Source organism: Periplaneta americana, chromosome 3 (assembly GCF_040183065.1).
Source record: "Periplaneta americana isolate PAMFEO1 chromosome 3, P.americana_PAMFEO1_priV1, whole genome shotgun sequence".
Taxonomy (NCBI): Eukaryota; Metazoa; Arthropoda; class Insecta; order Blattodea; family Blattidae; genus Periplaneta; species Periplaneta americana.
This window is the reverse complement of record NC_091119.1, coordinates 73,062,079-73,082,650: the sequence shown is the minus strand read 5'-3', so window position 1 is coordinate 73,082,650 and position 20,572 is coordinate 73,062,079. Positions and strand designations below refer to the sequence as shown.

The window sequence follows — 20,572 nt, the reverse complement described above, 5'->3', positions numbered from 1 at the left end:
GGCTTTTTCCCTGAGATATTTCAAACAGAAAAGTTCAATATAATTTTGCTCATTTTTGCTTTCTTTTCGAGATGAAAATTGTTATATATGAAACATTTCATGGCGTGTTTTGGAAAAGCCATTGATTTAATTCCCAATATGTTCAGTCAATTTAATAGAGCTGTGTATTATTATAATAAATGAAAGAATTTCAGTTTTGTCCTTTAAATGTACAGAAATTTCATCTGAGGAAATATAACCTTTCGTTCTGCAAAGGGATTTTAAAAGGTTACATTTGTTTGGATTAAATTTATGCACATTTAAAAGATAAAACTCAATTCTTTCAATAATTTTTTATCACAATACACTACTCTCTTAAACTGACTGAGCATAATGGGAATGAAATCAATAGTTTTTCCAAAACATGCTCTGAAATGTTTCACATAAAACAATTTTTATCTCGAAAAGGAAGTAAATACGAGCAAAATTGTATTACACTTTTTTTAAATATTTCAGAGAATAACCTTTGAAATTAATGACATTACTTATGGTTCACCCTGTACATAGCGAGTTTGGTGGATCCCATTTCTATAAGTTAAAGATTTTTAGTCACAAATTATATAAATAATATTATTTAGTACGGTACTAAAAAACTATACTGCCGGTAAGCAAATTGTCACTTTGTACCACTTTTCCCTTTCTAATCATTTCATTTGAAATACTGCAATTATTCAAGCAAATAATTTGAAAATGTATCAGTATATATTCTAGTGAATAACTCGTAAATACAGAACACAAAAATTTTATTAATAATTTGCTAAGATAAGCTACAGATAGACCACCTGAACTAATGTCGAAAATCAAGAATATTAAATCAACTCTAATACAACAATATTTTCTCTATATTACGTATAATGAGAAAGAGAATAAAGGATCTTTCATTTCAGATTTAACCCTAGGAATTATTAATGGTAGTGGCTCAAACAAAAGATCTATCGTAACTAAGTACCAAATTTTAATAAAAGTAAATTATTTTAAATGATGTGTCAATTTACACAGAATTGGTAAACATCTTTCGACTGACAATTCTATTGAGACATAAAATTTAATTATAACATAATACAGATATTACTTTGTAGGCCTAGTCATTGAATTCGAAATTTATTATCAGAAACTTTTGAGATGAAATTAATTGGTCATTAAATATGTAAGCAAATGGATATGAACGATAGTAGAGAAATGGTCTTCAATCTTATAACAATTCTTTAATTTACACAATATCATAACATGACAGAAAAGAAAAAAACCTTTGCAACAATTTTTCATTTGGCACCTATGTACAAAGTTACTGTAGGTGGTCAAGATAAACGAGACATCCTGTATCTCTTACAATTGAAAATGACTGATTATAGAGTTGTGTTTTTCATATGGCAATGAGAATAGAAATAAATGAAAGTACCTACTCTAATGTAATTACAGAGAGAAAAAACGAGTGTGCCTATCTGTACTTCAATTGTATATTAATTTCAGACTACAATCAAATCAAATTTTGGAGGTATGACATTAATGTTCAGTAAAGCGTAGTATTAATGAAGACAGTAATTATATGAATATACTTCGTCGAGGAATTAAAAATAATAAAACAATTTCGCAAAATAAACAAAAAATTATCTCATATGTACTGAAAACCATCTGAAATTCATTACAATAATTTCGCATAACCTTAAGGGAAAGTAGTCTATAAATTCTACAAAGAAGTCTTAAATATTTAATGCTATATAAAACAGTGTACTGGAAGGTTTCGGAAGTAAGTAGATCTTTTAAGGAAATAAACATGTATTAATCCCATTATTCAATTAATTTTGCATAAATTAATATTATGGCTATCCTTTTTAGAAATTTCATTGTAACATAATTTGAAGAGATACTTATCAAATGCATTTATGCTACTATGATGATTATGTAAGAACTTTCAGAAAACATTAGATTCTGATTCTGAAATCACCTGACTTCAAATCACCATGGCTTCACACCCATTTTGTAAATATAATTTAATTACAATCTAATACAGAGCATACTTAGGAAATTTTCTGTAAACATAAACAGAATCAGATGTTGGATAATGTCGATGGGGCAACAGGAAAAGACTGAGCTACTCATACTAACACAGAATTAACATAAAGTTAGAGGTCTCTTTAGGGCTTAGGCACTTACCAGAGTATGCCACTGATTGGAACACTGAGAAACAGAGACAAGTCATTTATATAACAGTGAGCTGAAACAATAGGGCATAGTCCCTGGCAACATCACCACCTCACTTCCCTCGTTCACAAGAGTCCAACCAGATGCAGATAATACTACTAATTTACTAACATATAAGCCAAGTCTTCTTCCATAACAAATAAACATAAATCAAGATGATTCTCAGCTGTCATCTCAAACGTTAGGTTCAAATAACTCCATTAAATAAGATTCCAGATACATGACTTATATTGAAACATGTGCTGTGTTATATTGCTCTGGATACCAAATTTCTGTGTTCAGATAATGGTTTCAAACATGAAGAGATACTGTATTATTACGTCCTGAACTATTTATTTTGGATCATTTGACTGCTGACTCAACAAATGATTTATGTATGAACACAAATTTATCATCCATCATCATCATCATCATCATCATCATCAAATACAAGCCTGTATTTATTGTTTTCCTGAACAACGTTTTTGGACAAATTATTCAGCACCAATAACGCAATTGTTGCTAATGACAGATAATAAACTGCACTGACATAAATTTAACGTGATTTTATTCATACTACATACGTACATATGTAACATTACTCCTAAATTTATTATTCTCAAAAGAAGTCATGTAAGAATTTGTAATATTTTCAAAAGTGAGTGTCACGAAAGTGGTATATACTTCCTTATTGTATGTTTTATTTCTGCGTTTCGCAACAACTCAGTTTTTTTTTATCATGTTGCAAACATATTACAGTTTATAGTTTATTTTCCTGAACTATCATTGACTGCTTCTAACACAACACAGACAATTCCTGTAACAAGTGGTCAGAGAGTACAATGTTTTGCCTTCTGTGGCATCCAGGTAAGGAAAAATATCTGCACTCTCTATACCTGACCTGCAGAACTGTAGCTCCTCAGAGCGACTGTTTTCCTCCCCTTTCTTAACTCACCCACCTTTTCTACCAGTGCAGTCATGACGTTCTAGTTACGCTCAGCTGCATCAACATTCATTCTCACGGTGGCAGGTATACAATACGCTATCAAGAATTACAAATGAACAGATAATAAAATCCTTAGGAACATACATTTAGAAAGTAAGAGAAAAATGAATGATGGAAATAAATAAGTTGAAAGACATCTATACTAATAATAAATCTGTAGACGAAATTTTTCTGGTAATTTTCGATTTTCCAAAAATAATTGGTCCTAACATATATAATTAACCACCCTGAAACCGAAAATCGCTTTTCTGAAATTTTTGTTTGTATGTCTGTCTGTCTGTCTGTCTGTTTGTTACCTTTTCACGCGATAATGGCTGAACCGATTTCGATGAAAATTGGAATATAAATTAAGTTCGTTGTAACTTAGATTATAGGCTATATGGCATTCAAAATACGTTATTTAAAAGGGGGGCTATAAGGGGGCCTGAATTAAATAAATCGAAATATCTCGCTTATTATTGATTTTTGTGAAATATGTTACATAACAAAAGTTTCTTTAAAAATGATTTCTGATAAGTTTTATTCTCTGAAAAATTTTGATAGGACTGATATTTAATGAGATAAATGAGTTTAAAAAATTAAAATAACTGCCATCTAAGGCGGTATATTGAAATAAAAAACAAATGACTTCGTCTATAAGGGGCCTTGGAAACTACAATCGAAAGCTATGAAACATAGCCTACAGACAATGTTTCTGTGTTTGTATGAAGTAATATCGGAAGCTAAATTAACCGATTTGTATAATTAATTATTATTTCATCATTGGAAAGTGTAGTTTCTCTGATTGGACATAATGCTATAATGTTATTACAGTAACTTGTGAGTGAATTGAGGACAGGGAAGATTAAAATAGCTTCTTATGCACAGAAAACTTGATAGGTTATTCTGTATATTCATTTCCTGTATTTCTTGTAATAATGTTTATGAACATATTCATTTTTATCTCAGAGAATTAACGAACAACGAGAGTGCATTGATTTAGTATGCAGTAATAGTACGTTAGCTTAGCAATCCATTATTTTATAATTCAAATTTTAATTATGCTCAATTGAATCGTGTTAAAATATATAAAATACATATGCAATAAATGCAATGCAAAAAAACTGGGTAATGAGCCAAGCAGATTATGTTGCACTGTTGTAAAAGTTGTTCCTCCTGAGATTCAAGAGCTCCCACAAAAAATTAAAAACTTTCTAATTCGAGTACATCCGTTATCAACACACTTTTTCATAATATAATATAATATAAACATAATAATAAATCTGTAGCCAAAATTTTTCTGTTAATTTTCGCTTTTCCAAAAATAATTGGTAATAACAATTAAGAAACATGTTAAAGGAATTGTCATTGCACCAAATGAGTGGTCTCTGGATCAAAATGATCTCATTTTAATATTTTAAATACAATTTAAATTAAGTAACATATTAAACGATTTATCCTTCTATCAAACACGAATGTTCCCTGGATCAAATGTCCTATTTTAATTATGTAATTACTTTATATTTATTTCTAACGGGTGCAGTGGAGCGCACGGGTACAGCTAGTGTCAAATAAATTTTAAAATGTATGTATGCATGCATATAATGTAAGAAGGTCTACCTATGTATATATCGTCCTATTACTAGTAAAGCCGATTAAGTCCATTTTTTGTGTAAAATAAGTTACGTACAGTCCCCGACTTGTCTTTCCGTGCTCTGTATTCTACTAAAATGAGATAAGTCCGAAATGTTGCATGTAGGCAACAAACCAATTACTTTATTTGAAGAATTTATTATGATTTTTCGTGCATTAATAAAGTTTTAATTCCTGTTTTTACAAAACTAGCATTACTGGTCTTAACTTGTTTTACTAGTAATAAGACATAAATAAATTGTACGTTGATAAGTGAGTGATTGGTATATGACCAGATGTCAATGCTGTCATTCAACATTGTAACGCACTCCAGCCAAATAAATAAATAAATAAATAAATATATATATATAAATATATAAATTAATTAAAAAATAAATAAATAATATGCTATGCATACTGCAGTTTAAAGAGAACTGGAACATTGCAAAATCTAAACCCATGAAGAAATACAGTACTACTTCCAATGGGAATATGATTATTTTGTTGTTGAAGACGAAAGAATAGCTTGTTTACTGTGTCCCAACCAATTTATTTCTACTTGCCATTTCAATATTAAACCACATTTCAACAAAGTCCATATTAAGAATTATGGAATGCACAAACTTTCGGGTAAGTTCATCATTACGAACTGTATATTGATTATTTATATATACTACTGTTAAATTAAGGACGTCACTCGTTGTGTTCATTTTGAATTGAAATTAATAGTGACTTTCAAGGTTCATTACTTAAATGCTATAAATTTATGTTTCCGTAGGTGATGACAGGAGGAAAGTTTTTGAAAATCTAAAGCAGGTTAGGTGCAAAGAAATCTCAAAGAAACTACCGACAGGAAATCTAGCATAATTGTGAAACTTGAAACGAGATAATGCATTATAAATACAATGAATTTATTACAATCCTTTTTGAAAATTACATGCTGCCATGGGTAGAGAATGTAAACAACTCTACGCGGAAGTCAATCATCCCCAACAGGAGTGGAGTGAGGCTGACGTCATATTTCCCCTACTTACGAGTTCTGCAAGCCTGCTCTATACTGTCTGGGCAGATGACCGACTGTTATATTTTAACTCGCAATGCTTGCTGAACTTTAGATATACATGTAGCTAAAGATAATGTTGGATCCATCTGCAACACTTGTGATAAATTATTGTCTAATATTCTCACAATGATGCCATTCCATATGAATCTCCTTCCAAATTACCGAAGTCACGATTCTTTGATAATCTGTATAAATCTTTTATGAAGTCATCAACAGACTCACCTTCATTCTTGCCTCCTTAAATTGAATTGCGCTCGTTCAAAAATAATATTCTTCTTTGAACAGAAAAAAATTGTTATAGCAATTCATTACAATGTTATATTTACATTTGTCTACTTCATTCAAGTTAAAGGATTCAAATATTATTTCTGCTTCATCTCCCATTGTATAAATCAGGTGAACAATTTGTTCTTCATTAGGTTTCTTAATTATCCCACTGACTTTTCTGAACTTCTCATATCTACATGTCCACTTCTGCAATTCTTCTGCTTTAAAACTAAATTTTTCAGGAATATGACACTGTGATCCTTCCATGTTTGCATGCTCTATATTTGACACCACACCTGTTGAAAGATCTCTCCATAAAGAGGTTGTTTTATTTCGAAATGAGATTAATGTTTTTGTAATAGCAATGTTTCAGCCTTCATTACATCATGGAGAAACTAAATACATAGAGAGAGCAAAATGTTGCATTTGGTGGCCTGGAATAAATCAAGAGATTAAAAATAAAGTATTGTGTTGCAAAAAATGTATTGAATTTAGAAGAAATCATCCAGAACCATTAATAACATAATTATTACCTGACAGGCCCTGGCAAATTTTGGCGATGGACCACTTCAAGTGGAATGGACAGTGGTATTTAGTAATTACCGATTATTACTCAAGGTATTTGGAAGTTATTCCCGTGGGAAAATCTTTAACATCATACACTTCAATTAAACGACTTAAATTATTATTTTGTAAATTTGGAATCCCCGAGGAAATAAGAACTGATAATGAAAACGGCTTTATCTCAAGGGAGTTAGAACATTTGGATATGAATTTGGGTTTAAACTACAAACGTCCAATCCTCATCACTATGAGGGTAATGGTTATGCAGAAAGCATGGTAAAAATAGTCAAGAACATAATAAAGAAAGGGGATTTGGATCTCGGATTACTGGCATATAGATCAACATCACTGGAAAATGGTTCTTGACCTGCACAAATGTTAATGGAAAGACAAATACGCAAGAAGTTACCAGTAGATCCCACACAACTTAAATCTGGATGGTCTAATCTTAACAATGTAGCATGGAAAGATAGGGCCATTAAAGAAAAAAATGCAAATTACTTTAACAGATAACACAGAGCCAAACACTTAAAACAACTGCTGAAAGAAGAGAAAGTGTGGATTGTGGACTTAAGTTATGGTTAAGGTAGCCAGACGTCTTCTTTTGTCTGGACATGTCCTCCTTTTTAGATCTTTGTCCAGGATCTGGGCGGATTTTAAAAAAAATCAAGAAATGTCCTCCTTTTCGTAACTCGTATGCCTGATTTTGAAATTATCTGGTGGCAGTAGTATCGATGAAATATACTCTTTGTCAACAATCATAACTCTCTTTGCTCCTTTTTGTTATGGTCGTTGCTTTCATATGTAGCTGAATGTAAAATAATGTTATATTATTAAGTTTTATAATAAGTATGCTGTAATAAAATAGATATTGACATCATTTTACGTATAATATAGGCCTAAGCCTAAATCAAAATAGATATTTTCTATCCTCTTTAATATTATAATTCCCTTGATTTTCATATATAACTGTAAAATCATAATAATAATAATAATAATAATAATTACTATTATTATTATTATTAAATCTTATCATAATTATTTTGTAATAAAATAGATATTAACATACTTTTAAGTATAATATAAGCCTAAATCAGTATTGTAAACATTTTATAATAAAATAGATATTGACATAATTTAAAGTATAAGCACAGTCTACTATATAGTAGTAAAAATGCAAACATGGGTAGTTGCCCACCACTAGGATCGCTACTATCGCCTCATCATCAGAGTCCGTGGATATACAGAGTAGCGCAATCACCAAGTCGGCCGCCATTGTTAGTCCTTTTCAACACGCTAGGGATAGGAATATTTGAAGTAAAACTGAGATATTTTTAATTTGAAGGGCAAAAACGTCGAAAGGATCTTCTCACATTATAGAACATTATTATCAGTCAACATACTAATGTATAAAAACTTCATTTAATAATTATTACAGCATAAATACGCATTTAAGTGTTCAATATACTCCTTCATAAACATCACAGCAGCATGAACTTAATAAATTACAAGTAACCAATGAAAACAACAATTTTGCAAATAAAATAACAATAAATGTAAACATTTCCAACTGCATTCCTCGTGCAAACTCTCCGGCTTCCACATATAAGGGCACACTATACTGAAATTTCTCGAAGTTTATAAGTTTTAAGAGTTCACAACAGTGAAACCAATAACTACCATACTTACGAAGCTAGATTCACCAAATTTTGATCACTGGTATACCTGCTTATTAGTGACAAGTGTACAAAATTGCATCCGCCTATGATACGTGGTTTGCATTTTATTAATTATTTTATTAAGATATTGAACCGCTTTATATAAAAAGTCGCACTACAATTGACATTATTCTTAAGTGATTTTCACTTACATGGCTCCTTACATACATGGAATCAAAGCTTACTGTAAGGTTTTGTTGTAAAATTAATAAGTAAATTGCTAGAATTTTTTAGTTAATAAAAAAAATTAATAGTCATAAAAATTCCTAGTAATTTACCCATTCGCTGTACAGAAAATTCCAATAGTAATGTTTGTTTCTAGGTATATACAGAATCTTATAAATGAATATCAATGAAAAATAATGTAAATTGTGACGCAAGGGACTTTTTGCATTAAGCAATACACTATATAATTAAGTTATTAATAAAGTGCAAACCACTTATCATAGAGAGAGACGAAAGTTTGTACATGTGTTATTATCAACCAGAATACTAGTGATAAACATTTTGTGAGTTTAGCTTTAAAAGTATGAAAGTTAGTAATTTCATTATAATGTTCCCAAGGATACACTGATGTGAGATTTTGTCATTTTTGGTAAAAAAAAAAATCGTTTCTTTGTTTTTATCTTTAAAAATTCATTTATGGTCTAAAGATGCCCTCTGCCAATTTTCATGATCATACGACAGGTCTATCAGCTGTTTAGGGTCACATTTTTAAAAGGCTGCGAGCTCTGACTGTTAATTTAAATTCTCCGTCCACGACCCCCACTCTGAATTCTGCGACCATTTTGGAAATTACGCTATATTTCATACATTACTTATTATATTAGATTTCCGATTGAGCCAGTGTAGCTTCTTGACTTCTCGAAATATTTCTTCATAGAATCCAACAGGTGTTAGACCTACTTCAAAGGCTGCTTTCCTTTAAAAGATATTCAGTTACAAAGGAGAGCACAACTCTTATCTAAAGGAAAATTCCACTTGTTGCTAGTAGCCATAACAACGTGTTTTCCATGCTTGGTTTTTGTTTGTGATACAAGAAATATTTGCAAGTTTCTAACAGTTTTATTGTTAGTGTTATAATAGTGTCTATAGTCCATAGTGATTTGTAAATAATATTTATCTATTATAGTGTTTTCATAAGATTACATAATTTTTAGTCATCTTTATTTAATAATAATAATAATAATAATAATAATAATAATAATGATTTATTTAACCTGGCAGAGTTAAGGCCATACGGCCTTCTCTAACACTCAACCAGGAATAAAGACTGCGTTACAAAAACACTACAAATTAACAAATTACACTACAATTTTACACACAAAACTGAATAAGATAATAATAATAATAAAAAATAAACAACAAATAAGAAGAAATCAGACATAATATATAACACACAGAAAGAAAGAAAAAAGCATAATAATATGTGAACAGCAGGTCAAAATAAATGAGGCATACAAAAAAAAAAGACAATTATTCATAATAATAATAATAATAATAATAATAATAATAATAAAGAAGAATAGTAATAATGATAATAATAATAATAATAATAATAATAATAATAATAATAATAATACTAATAGTAGTAATAAAATAGTGCAGTACAAAGTATACAGTGAATACAATATTTCTAAGTACACACAATAAGGAAAATTAAGATTATATATAGCTCAACTTATCACATTAGAGATATAACATTATCGGAAAATATGAAAACAAAAATATAAAATAAGTTGAATATCATTAGAACATAAAAAAAATGTGAATACGTGGAAACATGCAATACAACACTTGTCATAATAGTAAGTTAGTTTGGCAACTCGTCATAAGATAATTTTCTAACTTGGATTTGAAAGAATTCAATGTTCGGCAGCCCTTGACTTCAGGCGGCAGAGAGTTCCAGTGACGAGAGGTAGCAACAGTGAAGGATGAGGAATACAGAGACGATACTAGTGTAGGTTAGGTGTGCACAGCGTGGTAGTGTATATAAGGATAAGTTCTGTATATAATATGATAGTTCTACACGTTTCAAAATGCCTAGAAAATAAAAAAGACAGAGACCTGGTTAATTATTATTATCCCAAACTTTTGAAGTCAATTTTCTCCTTTTTAATTTTCTGTAAATTTTGCATTGCTAAAAATGCTACTCTTTCTACAGATTCTGTACTACATGCATGATTTTTTGTAGAGGTTTTTGAATATGTTCTTAACAAAACTTACTATCAGTATTATACCTAACACTCATTTCTTTTTGTTGTTCTTGTTGTTTAGTCAATTGTCCGAAGACAGATTTGAACCCCATAAGTACCACCAATAAGGCATCACTCATGAGAAAACTAGGCCAGGAGATAAATGGGGTACGGTGGCAAGTTTCTTTCCCCCTCCAATGCATACTTCGCCGATTAGCTACATATTCCACTAATCACACTTCAGATACTTACAAACAATTGTCTTCCTCTGACACATATCGTCAAGTGAGATGTACTGCCTGATTATATCTATATGCATATCAGCCAGAAGAGGTATTTTTTAATATTACGTTTTTTACGCTCGAGTTGACTTTTTCTGTTTTTATACTATTAGTGCATTAAATATGTTTAATTATTTTTTAGTAAAATAAAGAGGAAAATTGTATAGTAAGTTTCGTTTCTGAAGGTCTGACACGTATGTAGACAAAAATTCTGGCCAAAATAGTAGCAATTTTTGAAAACCTAAATTTGCACAATTTAAAATTACAAATTAAAAGTACAAAATTTCATAGATCTACTTAGAATAGTTTAGAAAATTGAAATTTCACATCAGTCTAACCTTAATAGGGTTTCTAGTTTCCACGGTCTTTGTATTTTCTAATTGAGCCAAACAATACAATCTTGTCTCAAGAATAAATTCAGAACTTCACAAATATATTTTGTCATTCTTGCAAATAGCAAATAGGATCAAATTCAGAAATGCTTGATTTGAAAGGGAGAAGATGGTAAAAATTTGACACTGATACTAATTGGTACGTGACTTTCATTTGTTTTATGTAGAAATATCATTGCTGAATCAACTTAAATTCTAGATTGGTTTTATAAAAATATTTTGGGGCCCAAATTTTGAAAAAATAAATATCAAAATACAGTCATTCATTAATCTCACAATGTATGCTCGCTTAGGTAGCGGATCGTTCCTTTTTATATTTATAGTCACTTCTTTCCTTTTTCCTTATTTCTTTCACCTTGTCACAGAGAAAACAAATGTGCGCTTTTTTCAGTTCTCTGTGAACATTTCTGAACACAGTAGCATTGCATTTTTTCATATTTAAATTACATTCTTTCCCTATGCAACTGTATACTGCATAGCGCGCGCTGGACAAACAATGGCGGATTTGTCGGCATTTGCCGGCTCAAACGATTGCGGTACTCTGGATATCCATGGACTCTGCTCATCATCACAGATCTCTCCTAGCAGACGACAAAATATGTTACACTTTCGTTGTCGGGTTCTTCTGGAAAAATTAACACCTTCCTTCCATTATTGAAATATTAAATGGATAAAGTTCATTTATTATTTTAATGAAGTATATTAAATTCCGCCATAAACTCGAAGATACCTGCAAGAAATAGGTTAATGTTATTTTTGTTTGTGCAAAACGAACTGAAATTTACTATAATCGCTTCACTCATTCATGATTATAGCGATAATGAACTATGAAACCAATAAATATTAATTTGCATTTCCCTTTACAACAATAATATAATAAAATAATAACGGAAATATGAATTAATGGGAGTAACTTACGTGTACCGGTACTTGTAGTGTAGGCTTGTGTAGTTAACAAAGTGGGATGAGGTTAAGCAATAATAATCACACCAGAATTGGAAATAAAACGTGGGAGTAACTTACGTGTACCGGTACTTGTAGTGTAGGCTTGTGTAGTTAACAAAGTGGGATGAGGTTAAGCAATAATAATCACACCAGAATTGGAAATAAAACGTGATCAATAAATTTTATTGTAACAGACTTACTTTTCCTATGTCTCTAGTAAAGTAACAAATAAAAATAGCAACAAAATTAACAGCTATAATTAAAAACATATTCTTTGAAAAAAAAAAAGTAGGCCTAAGTTGTCTGAAACTGTACAATTATTCAAGGAATCAGCTGATACAGACGTAGAATTAATGCAAAGCTTTTGTTTCTCAGCTGCAGGTAATAACAGAACAGGTTTATTTGAAACATCAAATAAAGTTCGAACTGCATTCCAGATTAATTTCTTTTTGTTTTCATTCATAAATTGCGTTTTCGAAATGAAGAGAGCAAAACTTTATATTATTATAAAGATATGCTTCATTCTTTGTCATTAGATCTTCCCTCCTGCTGTGTATTAACCACTTTTTGCATCCAGAAGTAAAATAAGAAATAGATGTTAGGATTTTTCTTCACAAGCATCAATGCGAAATATGCAACGACCTAGCACTCGATGGAAATACGACACAGTCGACTCTAAATCCAAAGTCGACAGTGGACAGTCTATTGTTTCTAGTTGCTAACCGCTTGGAGCGCTTTATCGCGAGATTTGCAAAAAATCACCTTAAGTTTCGCGACTGTATATAGTAGACTGTGGTATAAGCCTAAATATAAGTACATATTCTCTGTCCTCTTTTATCGGACATTGCCCTCCTTTTTTAAGGTTTGTGTCTTCTTTTTCAGCGATATGAATCTGGTCATCCTAGATATGGTAATATTGTGGAGCAGATTCATCCCAGATCATAATAGTGGAAGTTGGTCAGAAGAAGCTTAGAAGGAACAGATGTCACTTAGTTTCTCCAGGAGAAGGAAAGAAACAAAATGAATCATGGATACCATGGGAAGTTGGAGAAGAAAGGAGAGAATAAAAAGAACATTAATTGCAGGAAAGACATAACAGATGAATGTTGCTAAGAAGTGGCAGAAGAATTTGTTTAGGGGAATGTTTTACAATAGGCTTGTTCCAGCAAGCAATTCAGAATGCATTCCGAACTACACCGAATTTTTTTCGATGCATGCATCAGTTGTGTATGATGTCAGAACTAATTTGGAATTTTACGTTGTTGGAACATTTCTTGAACTGTTCTTTCAAGGCCTTCGGAGTTTCTTCTCATATTAAAATTATATTCATCTTCTGAACTTAATTCTTCATAAAATATATCACTATCACCTTCCAAATCACTCATGATCGACAATTCCTTTATTTTAACCTGTCTAGTCTCAAAGCATTTTAACCATATCTTCAGATTAAACCATCTGCATATGCGTCAACAGTTCAGAATTCCCAGTTCTGCTCTTAATCGAGAACCAAATTCACTCATTCCGAACAAGTTCTGAAGCACGTTGGAACAGGGAACTGGGAGTTCAGTATTGGTTCGGAATAGTTCTAATCTTGTTGGAACACACATTGGGCCATTGCGCATGAGCAGGCAGTTCAGAATCGATTCCAAACTGTGCTGGAACAAACTTTATGTAGAGATGGAGAGATGTAACATATAGAGATGACCATGGTTGTTATAGAGATGTGGTTATTGATTTTGTACTAATGGTTAACCTTGTTCTCTTTCAAATACATGTTCACGTTAAAACAGTATTGTAGGAAAGCTGGCCAGGACCATAAATGCAAAAAAAAAAAAAAAAAAATGTTAGAGAAGACAGATTCATTTATCACTTCTGCTCTGCGATGGCATACAAGTCATACAAGAGACCTCCTGAATGACCTCTAGGTGGCTTCTAGAGTTAGGATTCAGACAATATTATAAGAAACAAATTACAGCAAAAAAAAAAAAATTATGACCAAAAAGGCCAGTTCGAAAATCTCACTTAACATATTATCAACAGAAGGCAAGTAAGACTTAAGTTTGCTCAGCACCTGTTCATTGAAATCTGAACCAATGGCAGTCTGTGCTCTTCTCTGACGAATACAGGTTTCGTTTTACCCATTGTAATCATCTTATGCGAGTGTGGGCATGGCCACAGAAAGATTTCCTGCTGCAGCTGTGCACGAAGTTGATAAATTTGGTAGAGGTTCTATGATGGTCTGGACCATGTATTATATACAACAATCGTCCTGCAGGAAATTAGGAATACTCTAAAGTTGCAATGGCAGCTTATTCCCAAAGGAGGAATACAAAAACTCATTGGGACTAGGGTTACCATAATACGCTACAATACGGACATATTTGTAATTTATTTAATAATAGTTCGTGTGTAGTAGCATGTGGGTAATAATAATAATAATAATAATAATAATAATAATAATAATAATAATAATAATAATCCGCAGTGCGACAGCCCATGTAGGACTTAAAGCCAACTACTCGTCTGCTGGCCTCACAATATTCCTCTCCTCCCCCATTATAGCTGGTTTTCATAACTAGATTTCAGTACAATATCTATTGTAGCTACCCAAATTCACGACAATGCTGGGGGGCACTTGCGCCATAAACTGACCGAAATTTCATGAGAAAATTCGTACTACTTGAGGACTCAAACCAGTGCATATTCTGTAACCGTGCGCAAAACACTTTTGTGCGAGATCGTGCGTATTTGCTTGTTTTACGCACAAAACCAATAAGCGGTAAGTGTGAAATACCACATTCAGTATTCCCAACGTAACACACATAACAATTTCCCTCTTCTTACCGCTTAAGCGCGACATTCATTTTACTGCTTTAGGCTTTTAACATATTATTTTTAGAGACGTTTAACATAGTAATAATTATAAATTGGAAACTTACCACTGCAATTTCACCTAAATTGCAATGTTAATTATTGTTTTTAAATATTTGCAAAAATTAAGTAAAGTCTACTACTCCACGAAACTCATTGCATTCCTGATACAAGTAACATTAAGGAAGCCGTGAAAAAATCAACAAGATTCCAGATGCCGATGTTATTACTGCAATATGTTATAGAAATAATATTGTTAAAATATTAAAATGAAAAATAAATCATTACATAACCTTACCGTTTGTTTTAAGTTCGCATTTATAGACTGGGGGAAAAAAAAAGACATGTATATCACAGCCTGCTGGAGTATAGTAAACACAGAAAACATTTTATAGCAACAATGTTGAAGAAAGATATTTTGGTTTTCCGAAGTTGCCGTCATTAACAGAAACCAGCATGGAGATTTCATTGCAACTAATTAGAAATTCGTCTTTCAGGTATGTAATAAACGATCTTCGCACAAAATAATGTACAATACACGAGCGGTATGTTTGTTTTCATGTTCTCGGAAATTAAAAAATCTCAACTACGTTTCGCTTTTTCAATCTTTTCCTCGAACATGAAAACGTCAACATACCGCTCTTGTAATGTATATTACTATTTCATGTAAGTGATTCTGAAACATGCATTTTTTAAATTACGAAACTGATTTTTTGCAGCACTTTCTCTATACCTCGTCTAGTGAGTAAATAAACATATTGTCCTTGGATGAAAGTGCAGACACTATAGAAACGATTTTTTTTTCTGTTCTATGAAAGTGTTTATTACTTTCGAAATTAAATTTGAGCATTACGTAAATGCTACTTTGAAATTAATCACAGATTGAGTAGGTAATTTTGCAAAAAAAATCAAATATTACAGACTCTAAAATACCTAGTATAATTAATAATAATAATAGCAATAGTAATACTTAATAAGATTGATAAAAGAATAATAAATATTATTAGCCAGCTATACAAAAAATGACGATACTTTTAAATCCACATATTATAATTATGATAAAAAGAAACACAGAGTGATCTGTTTGGGAAGACATAAAATAAAAACGTGATAAAATGAGAAATGTTGCTATTTATTGTTCAATAATTTTTATATGCATTTTAGAAGAATGGAAGTTTTGACCAAATTAGACCTCAATGTGCCCACCATTGAGAACATGACATAGTTCATATCTTGAGGCTAATTCCTCTCATGTGTGGTCTAACATCTCAGGGGTAACTTTCTCAAAGCTGAAAAAAATCTTTGCTCTGAGATCATGAATATCTCTGGGTTACTGTGCATACACATCATTCTTCACGAAACCCCAGAGAAAGAAATCGAATGGTGTCGGGTATGGGTAATTTGGAGATCACATAATTGGTCCTCCTTGACCACATCAGTTGTTACCAAATGTCTCATCCAGGTGATCACGGACATCTGTTGCCCAATGAGATGGTTCACCATTCTATTGGAACATGATACCCATGTTGTTTTCCTGTTGCAGCTGTGGTTCGAAAAAGTTTTTCAACATGTCCAGATATGGTCCTGATCGAAGTGTTACCTCTGTGAAGACAAACGGTCCATACATACTTACTGCACACTAAACATTAACTTTAGGACTAGCCCGTTTCAGTTCATACAAAACATGCATATTTTCACGCTCCCATATGATTGCATTATGGGTGTTCACTCGCCCATTGACATGGAAGGTTGCTTCGTCAAAAAATACACATCTATTCAAGAAGCCCTCTTCTCTCTCCATATGATTGCACACAATGGATGTAAATGTGAAGCATTGCTGGTGATCAAGCTCATGTAGTGCCTGAACATGTTTAACAATACATTGACATGCATATCACATAGCCATCTCTGCAGACAGCTGTCTAAGACTTTTCTTGGGACTTGCTCCGGTTTCAGGAACATGCTTACAGTCACCAATATGTGGCATATTAACAGACCCAGTTCCTTCAAATGTGTGAAACCATAACATTATCGACTTGTAACTAGGAGCCCTTGTTGAAACTGCTGTTGAACAGCCATTACACTTTCAAACTTAGCAAACCACAAGACACATTTCGCTCATTGTTGTGCAGTAAATGGCATTTTGTTTATTTGGTCATTGCTGAGTAACTTCTTTTGTTTCTTATGCAGTAACAATGATGATACAAAACTCCTGTGCTTCAGTAACACATTGGAACAGAAATGAATTCTACAGCAACCCATTAAAGATTTTATAGTCATTTTATTTTATGTCCTTCCAAATGGATCAGACTGTAAAATTCCAGACACCATTAATAACTTCATTTCACTTATGTTGATATTCTTTCTTAAACACCATCCATGGAATCTGTGAAGTGACACTGAAAAACAAGCCTTCTGAGCATGTAATGTCATAGGTGGCTGGTTCAATGAGTAGTCAGGGTACGAAAAGAAATGTTGAGAGAGGGAACACAACTGGCTTGGAGAAAGAAAAGGTAAAGGGAAGGGGACAGGCAATTCAGATTCCACCCTCTCTCGAGCGACATCAGGTGTGACCATACTTCACAGATTCCACAGCCAGTGTTCAGGAGTGGATCAATCACTGAGGATGAGTTTTATATGAAGAAAGCAAATAAATTTAAAGAACATCACAGTATTATAATTATTTGTTATGAAGATATCTGATCCAGAGTCATATCTTTAAATAAGAGTTCAGCTGTAATAAAATTAGCTTTATTCTCAAAATTATGGAGGATGGGGAGGCTTATATGTGAGTAGATGTCAAATTTATCTAAACAATAACTACTAATTCTACAGATATACTACAATTAACTTTTGTGACTCATGTCAACATGGCAATGTGGGTATATGGATGCAGCTGCGTGGGGACTCTGCCTCCTTTCACATCACTCTTTACACTTAAAACATAATCACAAGGTACTCACTGTGTTTCTTCTTCAGTGGCAGAGGTGGAGGCTTCCCATCTGGACTGCGACAGCTGCCATGCTGCACAGTAGTCTGCGACTGATGCATGCTGCAGCTCAGGATGTGCTGCTCCTGGTGGTTGCTGGAATGGAATTCTTCTATCACATCAGATGGGACATTGTCATATGTCGACAGCTGTCTGTCTTTCCGCTGTTTTGGCCGCGTTTTCTGTGGTAAGGCTGGTGGGACATTCACTGCAGGGTTTCCTTCTGGTGAAACATTTCTGGTCAAGTCTTTGTCATGTGGACAGAGGGGAATAGACTCAGTGTGGTGAGGGGAAAGAGTCTCCGAGGAACAGATCACTCTCTGTGTTGAAGTGAAGTTTGATTCTGTGGCTGTGCGCTGAACCTGCCATACTTTGTTGCTGGTTGACTCAGTGCTCGTAAATGATACCGCACTCTGCTGGGAGGAGCGGGAACTAAACTGTTGTGATGATGTGTAGCTCTGGCTTGAGCTTCGCAGTGAATGCATTGATGCAAACCCTGATTCTGCATGGGATGAGGAGAGCTTACCAAGTGATGTGTCGAATCCTACAACACACAAAAGTTTATTAGTCTTAGATTTGAAATCTTTCAGCATTCTTATGTTTTTATAACTATTGTATAACATTCCTACTTGGAATACAGTATACGATATTACAGTGCATAAGGAAAGTTGCTTCATATTGAGGTCAGTAATATTTGTAGTCTGCAGCCTCTGGGCTATGTCACTGACATGTCTTTCAATGAGGTTGTATAGCTAAGGGTATGCTGTTATTACAAGTGGGAGTTCGTGCTACCAACGTAACTACTGTTGCTAGCACGTACACTCTGCTCTCTCCAGTGCAGAGCGACTTCCCTTTCACACTGTATTAAATTACTAATTTTATCTAAAAATTTAAACAACATATTGGAATCGACTTCTGATTGATGTATGTATATATGTATGTATGTATGTATGTATGTATGTATGTATGTATGTATGTATGTATGTATGTACACTACCAGTCAAAAGTTTTCGATCAGCTATGAAAACAACTATATACTTTATTTCAATGTACAAACACATCGGAAAAACTAAACAGACCAACAAAATAAATATTCTCTCTCTCTAGCATTATGATATGATAGAATATTCAAAACGAAATCCCTTTTTTAACCACAAATCCATAGTTGTGATAGATGATCGAAAACTTTCGACCAGTAGTGTATGTATGTATGTATGTATGTATGTATGTATGTATGTATGTATGTATGTATGTATGTATGTATGTATGTATGTATGTATGTAATGCTCTGAATTTGACAATAAAGTCATTCTTTTTCTCGCCTTCCAGTATTTAGAGGAATCCTTATATGTTAAAAGTGCATCACATATTAATAAATGTCTCTCATCCATTTCTTATTCCTTTGAACACAAAAGGCAAGTTGGCGATGCAAATACTCCGATTTTATGCAGGTGTTTGTCTAGGAAATCGTGACCAGTAACAAGTCTGAACATTGCTACAGATGATATGCGGGGAAAGTCTGGAATCATTTTACGTTCAATTATCAGTTTATTCCACTGAGCATTTTCATTATTGTTTTTAATTTTGAATTGATGGCTTTGATTGATCTTTCTTTTGATGATTCGTTTTATTGATTCATATGCAAAATTTTGTTGGGTTCTTCGTTTAATTTTTGCTCCTTTTTTCGCAAATATATCTGCTGTCTCATTGCCAATCACTCCACAATGAGCCGAGATACATTGTAATAAGAGGTTTTTTTTCCGATTTTGAATTTGTCGAATTAGGCATGTGTTTCTTTGATTTTTTGCATTTTAGGATAGCTGGTGCATGCTATAGCTTGAATAGCAGCTTTGGAGTCTGATAATATTATTGGGTATTTTGTATTTAGTGTTTCCAGTGTGATGAGTTTTGCTATTTCTAAATTTGTATATTTTTTTTTACTGAAAGTTTCATTTAGGTCTAAAAAATATTGTATTTCAAGGTTTTCTACTGGACTGTAATTGTTTATTATATTTTCTTTTTCTTTGGAAATGTCTAACATTTCTTTTAGTTTGTGGGTTTCTTTCAGAAATCCAGCTTGAGTTTTTAGGAACCGTTTGCTGTCTAAATTTGTTCCATTTACTGTGGTTTGGAACTTTCAGTAGTTTCTCATACAGTAACAGGGTCTGTGTTTGTAATTCCAGAATTAGCGGTTTTTTGGACATAATAATTCTTAAGGCATCTATTGGAGTACTGGTACTTTTAGCTGCACCAGTTATTTATTACTCAGAGACCTTGGTTCTGTGTACGTTCGAGTAGGTTTTTGAGTTGGATGCTGTTGTTAATATTTCACCACAATATTTCAAAACTGGCTTGATATACATATTGTATGTTGTATTTAATGTTTTTATGGAGCTACCCCACTTTGTTTCTGCTAGTCTTTTTAATAATTTGAATCTTTTTGTTGCTTT

The 20,572-nt window shown here is 32.5% G+C and overlaps 1 protein-coding gene across 5 annotated transcripts in view; it reads right to left on the bottom strand.

The window, feature by feature from the left end:
- Positions 1–20,572, bottom strand: part of C3G (C3G guanyl-nucleotide exchange factor) — a 403,493-nt gene that overhangs the window by 95,686 nt on the left and 287,235 nt on the right. For 4 of the 5 annotated variants that reach the window (XM_069820753.1, XM_069820750.1, XM_069820751.1 and 1 more), the window contains exons 8-9: positions 18,097–18,666; positions 2,194–2,217 (exon numbers count right to left, since the gene is read on the bottom strand). In XM_069820753.1, coding sequence (XP_069676854.1) covers positions 2,194–2,217; positions 18,097–18,666 — 594 coding nt within the window. The remainder of the gene's footprint in view (positions 1–2,193; positions 2,218–18,096; positions 18,667–20,572) is intronic. The other variant, XM_069820752.1, reaches the window with a different exon arrangement.